This window comes from Sus scrofa, chromosome 7, assembly GCF_054392235.1.
Source record: "Sus scrofa isolate SSC_HxYL_T2T_F1_AM1 chromosome 7, Sscrofa_HxYL_maternal_Yorkshire_Landrace_v2.0, whole genome shotgun sequence".
Classification (NCBI taxonomy): Eukaryota; Metazoa; Chordata; class Mammalia; order Artiodactyla; family Suidae; genus Sus; species Sus scrofa.
In genome coordinates this window covers 20,359,732-20,372,969 of record NC_139389.1, presented here as the reverse complement: position 1 = coordinate 20,372,969, position 13,238 = coordinate 20,359,732, and the positions used below count along the sequence as shown (strand labels likewise).

General features: G+C 41.7%; 1 protein-coding gene across 25 annotated transcripts in view; it reads right to left on the bottom strand.

Moving 5' to 3' along the window:
* Positions 1-13,238, bottom strand: part of CARMIL1 (capping protein regulator and myosin 1 linker 1) — a 317,278-nt gene that overhangs the window by 25,256 nt on the left and 278,784 nt on the right. For 19 of the 25 annotated variants that reach the window (XR_014809747.1, XR_014809750.1, XR_014809749.1 and 16 more), the window contains 3 exons: positions 10,078-10,144; positions 9,643-9,839; positions 578-690 (listed from right to left, as the gene is read on the bottom strand). Coding sequence is in view for 13 of the 25 variants with exons in the window: in XM_084967588.1 (XP_084823714.1) it covers positions 578-690; positions 9,643-9,839; positions 10,078-10,144 (377 nt within the window). In the remaining 12 variants the exon portion in view is untranslated. Of the gene's footprint in view, positions 1-577; positions 691-9,642; positions 9,840-10,077; positions 10,168-13,238 lie in introns of all 25 variants that reach the window. The other 6 variants (XR_014809753.1, XR_014809754.1, XR_014809756.1 and 3 more) reach the window with 1 other exon arrangement.

Here is a 13,238-nt window from a genome sequence, read left to right as displayed (position 1 = left end):
GCCTCAGTTACCCTGCAGGGTTTATTAAAACACAGGTTGCTGGGCCCTACCTCCAGTTTCTGATTCAGTAGATCTGGGGTAGAGGTTTGAGGATTTGTGTTTCTTTCCCCTTTTTTTTTTCTTTTTAGGGCTGCATCTGAGGCATATGAAAGTTCCCAGGATAGAGGTCAAATCGGAGCTGCAGCTGCCGGCCCATGCCACAGTCACAGCAACACCAGATCTAAGCTACCTCTGTGACCTACGCCACAGCTTGTGGCAATGCCAGATCCTTAACCCACTGAGCGAGGCCAGGGATCAAACCTGCATTCTCATGGACACCTTGTGGGGTTCTTAAGCCGCTGAGACACAACGGGAACTCCAGGATTTGCATTTCTAATGAGCTCCTGGGTGACAGTGATGTTGCTGGCCTCAAGGTCACATGTGCAAACCGCCAGAACAGTAAATCGCATATAAAAATCAATATTTTACACATTTATAGTAAATGAAAGCGGCTTCGTGCATTCTAAGTTTAATTGTAACTCTAAGTAATCTAAATCTGAATTTAAGTAGTATGTTAGTGAAATGACTCTGAACTCACTTGGAATCCATTTTGGTCACCTTCTTGGTGAAAAATTCATCTACACCTTCATCGACTCTGCCCATCAGACCGTTCTGTTCACCATCTTGGGAGACTATGCTGGTAGGACAGCCCTGCAAACCAAACAGGTGTAATATTACTTTATGGTTAACTTCACTTGGCAAACATGTATTGCTGAATTCAAGGCTCTGTGATAAAGTCCACGGCCAGGACAAGACCAACTGAAATATGGACCCTTATATCCTATCAGAATAGAAGTACATGTACAACCATAACAAGGGTAGAAAGAAAAAAAAGTGAGAAATGCTCCATAAACACAAAGCCCGGGGGGAAGCTTAATAATGACTGCTGTCTCAGAAGCAGCTTGGAACCTAACAGGCTGTGAAGAGTCGAGTGTTCCTGAAGCAGAAGGTGGCATTGCGGGCTTACTGGTAAGGCAAGAGGGAATGCATGAAAAAATGACACACATGCTAAGTTTTGAGAATGGTAGAATGGCAATAATTCCAATGGCCAGGAGCCTGAGGTTTACTGGTAGGGTTAAGTGCTGACTATAAACCTGGCAGACGCTAAAAGTGGCCACTGCAAACCCCCTTTCTTTCTTTCTTGCTGGAAGAACCTGGATTTCAAGATGTGATTACTTCTTTCAATAAGTCAAATATCATCATTCTATCTCCTTGCCTGTGATTGGTAGACATGGGTATCTGATACAATTCAGGTTAGTGAGATATAAGCTAGTGAATACTTCTTTGAACAAGTCAAATATTCTATTTCCTTGCCTATGATTAGTGGGCATGGGCATGTGATACAAATCAGGTTAATGAGATATAAGGGGGCTCACTGGCAGGTTTTCCTACAGAGGAAGGGATACACTTTTTTTCTGCATGGTTATGGGAGAAAGTATGTGATATCTGAACTATCGCAACTACCTGGAGTTCAAGAGGAAGTGAACCTGAGGACAAAAGCCACCATGCTGAGGATGACAGAGCAGAAGAGTGGAAACCACGTGGGTATAAGCTGTGCTGAATAAACCCATCTTGAATCCTGATACGTCTGGATTTCTTGTTAAGTGAGAAAATAAGTACTTCTCATTATTTAAGTTCTTTTTAGTGCAGTATCTTTCATTATCTCTAGTTGAATGAATATATCCCAGCCAACAATATAAGGACTGACAGTGAACAGCTTTGAATCCTATGCTAAAGAGTGTGAAATTTACTTTATAAGCAATGGGAAACCCCAAAGAGGTGGCCTGGCCCAACCTGTATTTTGGTCAGTTAACTCTGGGGCAGGGTGAAGGATATATTAGGGAAGCCAGGGATTATAAACAGGGAAATCTGTGCAGGAACACAAATGAGAGACTTCTATAATAGTTGAGCCTCATCTGGCAGAGATGAGGGACTAAGTACTAGGGAAATGAGAACAGAGAGAAAGAAAAAAGTTGCCTGAGATGAGGCTGAAGTTTCCAGGCTGGGTGAGTGGGAGCATGGTTCTAGGGAACACAGTTCAAAAACCCAACCTGGAAAATAAGATGAGAAGTTCAATTTCAGGCCATGTTATCTGAGGTGCTATGGAAATCCAGGGGCAAGTGGTGAAAGCCTGGTTCTCAGGAGAGGAGCTGGTGAGACGCTACAAAGAAACTCATCAATCTAGCATTTCTCTTTGAATGGACGACTCGCAGGGATCTCAGTAAGATGCTTGGTTTGTGTCTGCAATAGTATTAAAATCTCACACAGACGGGTTGTGGGCCATTGAGAAAGAACATGTATCTTGCCCATTTTGCTGGTTCCCATGCAGGTGCAATATCTAGTCTGGAAGTCTTGCCATGGAGTGGTGGGAAAGTTCCTTTCTGTCCTCTTGATTTGCAAGTTTCAAGTTGCCTCTTGGGGAACCTGGCTCATGGCCACACAGGCATTGTGGAAAGAAAAGACCCATCCTTTGCTTTAAACAATCATCCATTCCATGAACGGGCCACGTCCATTACAAAAAATGAGCTGTGCGTCTGAGTTCATGTTCGTGAAATGCTGAAAACTGAACAGGTAACGGATCATAGACCAAGAACTCTGTGAAAGGGGAATAATACAAATAATGATACATCTCGTCGGATCGGTGCTTTATAGTGGAGCAAGGTTTTCCTCTGTATTGCAAGACGGCAGGGAATCGGCCAAGTTCAAGAACTCAGTGATGGAGAGAGCACAGCTCACTGAGTAACTTCTGTTTTGACTCCAAAAGATAAAGCAGCACAGAACTTGCCTCGATTGTTATTGTTCCTTTTGTAAAAGAATGGAGGATGGAATCTCACAGTAATAATAGCTCCCTGGGTTTCTATTGTGCTCCACAGTGTACTATTTCATCTTCATACCTACTCTTGGAACTGAAAGGGAAAGACAGTTTTATCATAGATTTAGGTCCATTCCAGATCAAAGAGTGGCTCAGAGGGTGAGAGGTGCCCACGGAGGTCACCCATCTGATGGATCAGAAGGATGTGAGCCCAGGACACAAGGTCCTAACAGAGACTGCCTCTCAAATTCCTCTTCCCATTGTGAGCAGAAAAAAAAAAAAAAAAAAAAGTTTTACTACTATAATTTCTCCTTGCAGCCCCTTTCTTTTTTCCTGCTTTGAAACAGAATTCACAGCTAGCACAAAAGGTCTCTGGACATGAAGAACAATCAGTGGGTTTCAGAGACAGAGGCGCTCAGTGCTCAACAAAGCAGTCTGCTTTCCTGTCCTGCAGGACAGGCCACTTCTGAGTGCTGAGCAGGATCTGATAGATCCACCATCCAACCCTGTCATTTTAGAAATAAAGAGACTAAGAGTACAGAGGTTAAGAGAAGTCCACCATCACTGGGAGATCTTTAGTGAGATATGGCTTAAAATGTATCCGTTAAAATAGGCAGAGGTGTCGGCAGCCTGTCAGAAGAGCAGCAGGGGAAAAAAACAAAAAAAAAAAGACCAAAATGAAATGAGGTTTGTCAGAAGAGTTCAAGGCCAAACACACATGCTGTTTTAGCTCAATTGCCAGCCCAAAGGAAAGGAAAGGACACAGAGATATCAAGAGTTCTCAAAATTCCACTTGAGTTTGGTCTTTTCTGTCAAGGAGAATAAACTTCAGACTAAAAGGGGGAGAGTATAGCTGTCGGAAGGGAGCGGAAAAACCTCAGCCTTCAGCTAGTTGGATGTGACTTCATCTGTGCTCAGAGAGGATTTTGCAGACAAAATCAGAAATTGCTGTTGTTGGTATTCGAGAGATAACGAAGGTAGATTTTGCACCTCCGGTGCATGAGTAAATGCTAAAAGGATAATTTGTGAACGCTCAGAAGATAAGCTGGTGATTATGAAGACTAAAGACAACTCAGACCACCCTCCGTTCTCATTCTGCCTGGGTTATTAAGACAAATGCACCAAGAAAACACTGTTGGTGGTGCACCTGGATTTTGACAAGGCAGCTGCCAAATCTCTTCCTGTCTCCACAGGCCGGATGGAGAGCATGGGCAGGAAGTAAGGACAATCAGGTCCATTAGCAGCTCGGAACAAATATAAAACCTGAAGAGCGCTAATTAGAGAGTTGAATAATCATGAAATCCTACACACATATATTAGACAGTAAGAAACATGGAAAATAAAGAGCCAAGCAATCCAGTCAGAAAATAAGGGACCCAAAAGGAAGTTAAACAAAGAAAATGGAATAAAAAGATTAGTCAATAAGTAATGAACCTGAGATGATTAGTAAAGCTAAGTCTTTGAAAAAGACTAATAAGTGAGACCTTGCAGCATAGGAGAGAGGCATTCAAATAGATGAGAACTGAAAAAAAAATGGGACACAGCTATTGATACAGAAGAGATTAAAAAACTCTAAGAATTCTATAAACAACTCAATGAACAATTGCACTAAGTGAACAATATCCTAGAAAAATAGAAATTACCAAAATGGGAGTTCCCGTCATGGCACAATGGAGATGAATCTGGGTAGGAACCATGAGGTTGCAAGTTCGAGCCCCAGCCTTGCTCAGTGGGTTAAGGATCTGGCATTGCCGTGAGCTATAGCTAGGTCGCCAGCTATAGCTCCGATTAGATCCCTAGCCTGAGAACCTCCATATGCCATGATTGTGGCCCTAAAAAGCAAAAAAAAAAAAAAAAATCAAAATGATCTCAAGAAGAATTGGATAATCTAAATAGATCTGATGAAATAAAATTCATATTCAAGTTTTATTAAACATAAAAATTTTCTCTGCCCACTTGGTCCTCCTCCCTCCCCTTTAGCATGTCCTTTGCATCTGCATTAACCAGACCTCCTTAGGAGATACGCTTCCTTCTTAATCTTGTAAAAGAGTCAGGAGGACCCACTACTCACTTGTACATGCAGATCTGGATTGTGTAAACTGTCAATGTGTCATTTGACATATAACTCTTTATCTTAAAAAATGTATATAACTGTGCTTTGACCTCTAACAGGTGGAACTATCCACAGAGCTTTCTGAAAGACTGCCTCCCAGGTTATAACCCTCAGGCTGGCTGAAATAAAATTTTCCAATTCTTTCTTTAGATTGACTACTGATTACTTTTTTTGACTGACAGATCTATTACAAATCAAATCAAATCCCCAGTTTAGAAAAATCTACATGTCAGCATTATACGCACACAGACCACACATCAGGCCCAGATGGCTTCCCAGGAGAGGAGCAGAAAACCTTTATTACACGCAAACTCTTCTAGAGAATAGGAGAGAGTTCCCCAACTGATTTTATGAAGATACTTATAGTGATTTACAATAAAAAATACATATTTGCTCATTATCCCCATTTCAGGCACAGAGCTCCTCAACCCTTGGAATTTTCTAACCAATGAGAGCCATAAAAGTATTTTAGTTATTTCAGTGAGGTCACTTTGGAGCCCATCTAAAGACAGGGGCTGATGTTCAGGGGACCCAACCAAATTTTGAGAGGTTCAGTTCCACCCCTGAACTTCAGGGCAGCTGATAGGGCCTGGAAGTTCAATTAATTGCCAATGGCCAATGATTTAAGCAATCATGACTGTGTAATGAAGCTGCCAAAAAAACCCAAAAGGACCAGGTTTGGAGAGTTTCTGGGTTGGTGAACATGTGGAGACACAGGGATGGCAATGGAAGCTTCGTGCCCCTTACCGCATACCTTTCTCTAAGAGTCTCTTTTATCTGGCTCTTCCTGAGTTATATCCGTTTATAATAAACCAGCAATCCAGTAAGCAATCTCTAAGTTCTGTGAGCTGCTCTAGCAAATGGTTTGAACCCAAGAAGAAGGAATGTGGGAACCTCTGATTTATAGCTGGTTCATCAGTATAAGGAACAGTTGCCAACTAAAGAATGCCACTCACCACGTGGTTCTACAAGTATTAACCCATTAGCCATGGCAGTCACTGATCTTCAACACACCTTAGAAGGAGTTCAGGACCCAGATCAGGAGTGAGGCTCTCTGTGCTCTGGGAAAATTGGCAGACTAGGCCTTCAGATAGTTAAATATTTTCAAAGGCAAATCTTATGAATTCCATTTCCTGCATTTCCCCATACTGAGAAAAGCATTAAAATCATGAACTAAGATAGCTGTACCTCGTCACTAGCAGCAACCTCCTACCAAGATGTGTGCTTGATCAATACCCCTTCTCCAAAAATCACACATATGCTGACCTCTCCCCCTACCTCTCTGAGCAGGTCCCTCAGAACATCTGAGAGGCTGTCTCCCAGGCTACAGTCCTCAGTATGTCCCCAAATAAAACTGAAACTCACAGCTCTCACGTTGTGTGTTTTTATTTTGGTCGACAGTACCATTTATAATAAACCACTAATAGTAAGTAAAGTGTGTTCTTAAGTTCTGTGAGCCATTCTAGAAAATTATCTAGCCAAGGAGGTGGGTATGGGAACCTCCCATGAAGTTATAGTCAGTTGGTCAAAAGTATGGGAGATAATCTGAGACTGTTATCTAAAGTGAGAGTACCACTGAACCCTTCACCTGTTGGGTCTACATAAACTCCAGGTAGTGTCAGAATGGTAGTACACCCAGTTGGTGTCCAGATAATTGAAAAATTAACTGGTGTGTATTGGCAGAGAGTTGCGCACATTTCATGTTAGAAATGTTGAAAGTGAAAATGTATCTTGGCTTTGAGAAGTCTGAGACATGGAAAAACTCATTACGGGTGTTAGATGTCAAGGAGAAACTCTAGCAGAGCTAAGATTGATTTACGGTGAATTGAGGCTATTCAATCCATCAAAACAAACCAACCCCAAACAACAATAATATTAAATGACTGCTGCTACTAAATACTGCCACCTTCTCATTCTCCACTGAAAAATGTGGATGATGGAGCCTGTGCGGCAGCTTCACTGAGTTGGTCAACAGAAAAGCATTTTGAAAATCGCAAGCTCTGTGAAATCATAAGGTAGTGTATTTTCATATGAACCTAAGCGAAAGCAAGATGTGCCACATCTCTCAGTCCAACAAGGCTTTGGGAAGAAGCTAGATCTATTCAGACCCAGGACCATGATCCATTATCCCAGGACACACGCTTGTGCGACAGAGTCCCTAGGATGGAACAGCCTGGAGAACTGATGCTGTGACTCCCCGCTTTACTGTTGACAAAGTTATAATCTCTCTAGAATATACCTAAGTATGTTCCTCCACCAAGACTCTGTCACAGCTTTCCTCCCTTCTCTTCTTTCAGAAAAAAAGGACACAACATTCTCTTTCCCTGGGTCACTGACTTAATCAAGGGGAAACTTCTACCACCATTCCACATACAGGTGATACTGCTAATGATCCACCACTAGGAAAGAGCCAGAGGAACCACTTTTCAGTAACCACATAGAATCTAGAGTGTTGGATGATTTTTTTTCCCTATCTAAAAAGGCCTTTCCCTTATTTAAAAGAAGAAAGAAAAGTTTATTCTCTAAGAATACACACATACACACACACACACAAAAGAATATGTATTAGTGCACTAAAAAGTTAAAATCAAGTAAATCAGAAAAGAAAACAGCAGACTAAATTGTTTTTGCTTTTTTTGAAACCATGTCAAACTATTCAGATTCAAGTGAGAGAAATCAACCAAACACAACCAGCCTGGATCTGGAATGAGTAAATGACTGACCATGCAGATGACTGGTTGTGCTGTTAATCCATCTATGGGTACTGAACACCTGCCATATTCTAAACTCACACTCAGTGCTCAGCATACAACCATGGATAACGAACCGTACACCTTCCTACACAGAGCTTACATACAACGAGGAGAGCACACTTAGAAAACACTATACGACAAGAGCTGTAATAAGGTGAAAGCTTCAGGCACCAGGGTAGCAGGGCCTCCATGGAGGGTTGCTCAGGCTGTGCACTGTGCACAACTAATGTGTGAGGACAATCTTCCCTGTAGTCATGCATTCCAGGCAGGTGGGACCACAGGGGCAGAGACAGGTAGGGCTTCTTGGGAGAAGTCTTGCTTCAAAGGAGATCTGAAACATGAGTAGTTATCAGCCCAGGAGGCAGAGGTGATGGTGGCTGGGTGGGGACAGAAGAAGCAATGACAAAAAGACTGAAAAACAGGTTGAAAGGGAGAGGTGGAGGGGATATCAAGGAGGAAGGAGGAAACTGAGGAGCAGGTAGGGCTGGCAGTGGGGAGCTGGTGTTCAGGATCATACCCAGGTTTCTAGCTTGTCGACTGGTGATGCTCCTCGGGCGACAGAGAACATAAAAGATGGGTTTATAGGGACAGACAAGACTCCCAGTTTCGAACTTGTTGAACCTGAGGTTCTCTAGGATATTGGAGTTCAGGAGGCAGGTGACTATCAGAATCTAGACCTCAGCAGAAGGGGCAGGAGTTAAGGACAGAGACTGAAGCCATGGGTTTAGATGACATCACCCAGAGAGCAGATAATATAACTCAAAGGCACCACTGGAGAGGTGAAGAAGAAAAAACAGTGATGAGTCAGAAGCCCACGGCAGGATGGAGCTCCCTGCGTCAAGTGATGCCTGATTCACCAAGTAGGCTGAGGGCTGACAAGAGTCCAGAGGATTAGGTCAGGAGTGACTATGGCAGGGCAGGTCCAGGGGTGGGTAGGTACAGAGTAAGGACCTGGGTGGGTTGCAGTGATGGAAGGTGAGGAAGAAAGACCAGAGGCACAGGCAAATTCTTCAAAAAGTCTGACTGCAAGGATAGAAAAGACATTAACCAAAGAGAGACCTGGGGTCAACTGCCCCAGGGCTCATTGGCGCAAACACCTCAGTCCTCTTCTGAGGGGAGAGCAGGACGCTGAGAGGCACACCACCCACCTGGTTCCCCACGTCCACCCTCTTCTCCACCACTCACATTTGTGGGTTGTCGAAAGCCAGGGCACCAGAGCAGGTCAGAACAAGGAGGTGGGGGATCAAATGCAAACAATTCTGAATCACAATTCTTTGGCACTTATTTCCCATCTTCTCAGACACTCTAAAGTTCTATAGGTGTGCCTGTTTGTCTCACCCACATGACTGATATCTTCCTAAGGACTTCCAAGGAGCAACTCTGTTCTAAAAAGGCACTAATTTTTTTTTTTTTTTTTTTTTTTTTGGAGTTCCCGTCATGGCTCAGTGGTTAACGAATCCAACTAGGAACCATAAGGTTGCAGGTTCCATCCCTGGCCTTGCTCAGTGGGTTAAGGATCCAGAGTTGCTGTGAGCTGTGGTGTAGGTTGCAGACGCGGCTTGGATCCTGTGTTGCTATGGCTCTGGCACAGGCCGGTGGCTACAGCTCTGATTAGACCCCTAGCCTGGGAACCTCCGTATGCGGTGGGAGCGGCCCAAGAAATGGCAAAAAGACAAAAATAAAGAAATAAATAAAAAATAAAAAGGCGCTAATTTTACAGTGTTGTCTTTTCCAAAACTGTTGAGCAACTATGAGATATTCTGCATGAATACTGCATGAATATCACACACGTAGAGGTTCTGTTCTCCTTAACTACAAGCTTTCACGTGCACAAGGTGCGTTTCTAAGACGCTTCAGTTCCTACCCACCTCCCTCCAGGACAGGGTGAAGGAGAGACATGGCCCCTTGCCCACCAGCCCACCTACCGCTGCATGGGTGGATTGCTGCTTCTTAGCCCGTCTTGGTCTTAACTTGGTAAAGTGCTCCAGCTTCTTTCCTTCCTCGGAGGGCAAGTCCGAGATAAACCCTGAGCTCCGTTTCTCTTGTCTGATGGATGGCAAAGGAGGGTCTTCGATGTGAATTGGCACTTCTTCCAGGGCTTTATCAAGGTCAAACTCCATTTCTAAAATAAAACAAAGCCCCAAGCTCAAGCTTACTGCATAGAGATGGATAAAAACGTTCCTAAACGTAAATTTACTTCTATCACAGAAAAGCAAACATCCATTCACAAATCACTTAATTCTCTTTCTCAGTATTTACTCAGCACGCATCCCCAAGACGTATCTTTGAAGTGGTCTGAGGTCCTTGTTGAGGCTGTTTCATAGTTATATGGAAAGGACTGGCATTAGCAAAATACTCACCAAAGGCCCTGGAAACCGGCCGCAGCATTCGGCTATGGATAGTCTTCCTTTTGGATTTAGGAGTCATCTAGCAATAAAATAAAGAAAGGACTTAGGTAGGCCCAGGAAACTTGACTTTCAAACTTTAGAAACATTTGGGAAGAGGGGGCTAATATGTGGAATCAGTTGTTTTAAGCTCAGTATTTGTTTTACTTCTCTAGAGGATGGTTAGTAACATCTGACAGCCTGATTGAAAAGACTAAGCCATTGCTAAATGTTTACCATTTTCTCAAAAGCTGAAGCCAACTTCTTCCCTCCAGCCCCACTCACTTAAATTTCATTTACGTAGCAAGAACCATGAACAATATAGAATTGAACTCCAAGCTGCACATGAGAATATTCAAGTGGATATAAGGAATAAAGACTGAAAGATGGTAAAACTCTTAAAAAAAAAAAGATGGGAAAAGCTAAAACTTGAAAACACAATTATTCACCGTTCATTATCACAGCAATATCAATGGAAGCAACACTAAACTCTGTCATTTTAATTATTTAGAAGTTTAACTGTTTTGTTTCACACTTCTGCCACAAAGATTTTGATCTTTATATGATGGGCCAAGACCAAAGACCATAGCAAAAAGTTGTTGTCATGGTATATAGAAGTCTCTATCTGCTGTCACTTCTCAGTAACACGTCTTTGATCCTGATGGTTCTTTTAAAAAGGAAGCCAAAACCCGAATGAGGGCCAAAACCGCTTAAGAGTATTTTTCTATCATTGGTGTCAACTGTTGATTGTGTAAAGTCAGACTTAAGGAAGACATGAGCTTCTCCCTCAAAAGGATCAAACATATCAAAGCTGGAGGGACCTTGGTCATCACCTCCATAAACAAATCCCAAAGAAGAAATGAAGTCATGGAGATGATAAAGAACACCATTCAAGTTAAAAGGAGCAGGGCCAGGGACAGCCCCGGGTCATGAAGGTCAGCCCAGCATCCCTCCTACCACACGCCTGGTATCAATGTACAGAGGAATGGATTTTAGGGATCTTAATTGGTTTTATACTGGAAACCGGTATTTGTATAAACTAAGAGATAACATAACTAAAAGAATATCCTTTGTAGACATTCATGGCATTTAATAAGTTGTCGTCATTTAAAGTGTTCTCAAAAAAAAAAAAAAAATCCACAAGGTTGATAAACTTCTTTGGTTCAAAGAATAAACTGTTTCATACTGACCTTTAAAGTTTTGACAATTTTATGCTGGTTTTAATAATATCTTTTGCCATTATTTATTACTGAGAGAAAAGGGAGATAAAAAAACGATGAGCAAGTGGAATTTAAATCCAGTCTGGTCTCCCTGAAATACACAATGGAACTTGCTGGTCTGGTTCTTTCCAGGTTTTGTTAAAAGCAAACCATCAGTGGAATATTTTTCTATAAAACATTGGGCTTTGAAGGTTCAGTAAAAACCACCAATCCAATGCAACTGGAAAGGAATTCAGTTTCAAGGTAATTTTTTCCCCAAACTGGCCTTCAGCAGTTGTCTGAAGAAGTTAGTGGCCTAACTGGTCTATTCATAATGAAACCTCTAAAAATAATTCTCAGGAGAAACAAACTACCAAAACATATGCTGTGTTTAGTCATGAAAACTCCTTCAGTATTCTATCCATTTTGTGTATAAACACGATAGGAAAAAGAATCAAAAAGTAGCTTGGGATAAATTTCCAGCCAATTCCTTTAAATATCCTATTTAAATGATATCCTACTCATTTAAAGAGGATTATTTATTATTTCCTTAAATAAATAGGAAATAAGTTATTTAACAAACACATGGAATGAAGATATCGTCCAAATTTTCCTGTGACTCTTGATTAAATAAGAAAGGATAGGAGCAAAAATAATCTAGGTCAAGTTTCCCTATTTAGCCTTTATACTGAATACCAAATACATATAAAACACATGACAATGACATTTCAAATATAATTTTAAACATATAAAAAGAAATACATACAGAATTATAAGTTAAAGAATATATATAATATATAACATGTAATAGAAACTCATTTACAAATTACTGTCCAACTGTAAATGGATCATTCATCTCAACCTAATTTTATAGACACTGAGAAATATACAAAATCATCAGAATTTCTGATGGTTGGCATTAATAAAAAGGAGACTAGTTTGCTTTTTTTGATCTAACTTTCTAGTGCCTCAAAAGCAAGTATACAAAATTTGAATATCAGAAAGATGCATTCTAATGCATTTTCATTGCTTTCCTTTATTTCAAAAAAGCATCTAACCTCCAATTGCATTTCACATAAAACTCTTTCAGGGTATTTGACAGAACTGTTACTTCTAAAGTTTTGCCATGTTTAGACAGGACCAATGGCCTTTTGCGAAAATGGGCAAGGTTTGCAATCAGGTTAGTTTCTACGATTGCTATTAAGAATGTAACCTGGGGAGTTCCCGTCGTGGCGCAGTGGTTAATGAATCCGACTAGGAACCATGAGGTTGCGGGTTCGATCCCTGCCCTTGCTCAGTGGGTTAACGATCTGGTGTTGCCGTGAGCTGTGGTGTAGGTCGCAGACTCGGCTCGGATCCCACATTGCTGTGGCTCTGGTGTAGGCCGGTGGCTACAGCTCTGATTCGACCCCTAGCTGGGAACCTCCATATGCCGTAGGAGCGGCCCTAGAAATGGCAAAAAGACAAAAAAAAAAAAAAAAGAGAGAGAGAGAATGTAAGCTGGGAGTTCCCGTTGTGGCTCAGCATGTTAAGAACCCGACTAGTATCTACCAGGATGCAGGTTAGATCCCTGGCCTTGCTTGGTGGGTTAAGGATCCAGCGTTGCTGCAGGCTGTGGCATAGGTCACAGATATGGCTTGGATCTGGTGTTGCTGTGGCTAGGGGCAGCAGCTGCAGCTCCGATTCAACTCCCAGCCCAGGAATTTCCATATGCTGCAAATGCAGTTCTAAAAAGCAAAAAAAAAAAAAAAACATAACCTAATTTTGTATGTTTCTTTTGATGGACAAACTGTTCCACAATCTCTTTCTTTTATGAGAAAGAAGAAATATGAGTTGAAATATAACAAGGGAGGGAAAAAAGGGAATTTTATTTCTTCATATTCTTCTTTCTTGTCCTTACAACTGTTTCTTCCTTAACAATTTGACAGGCAATATGGA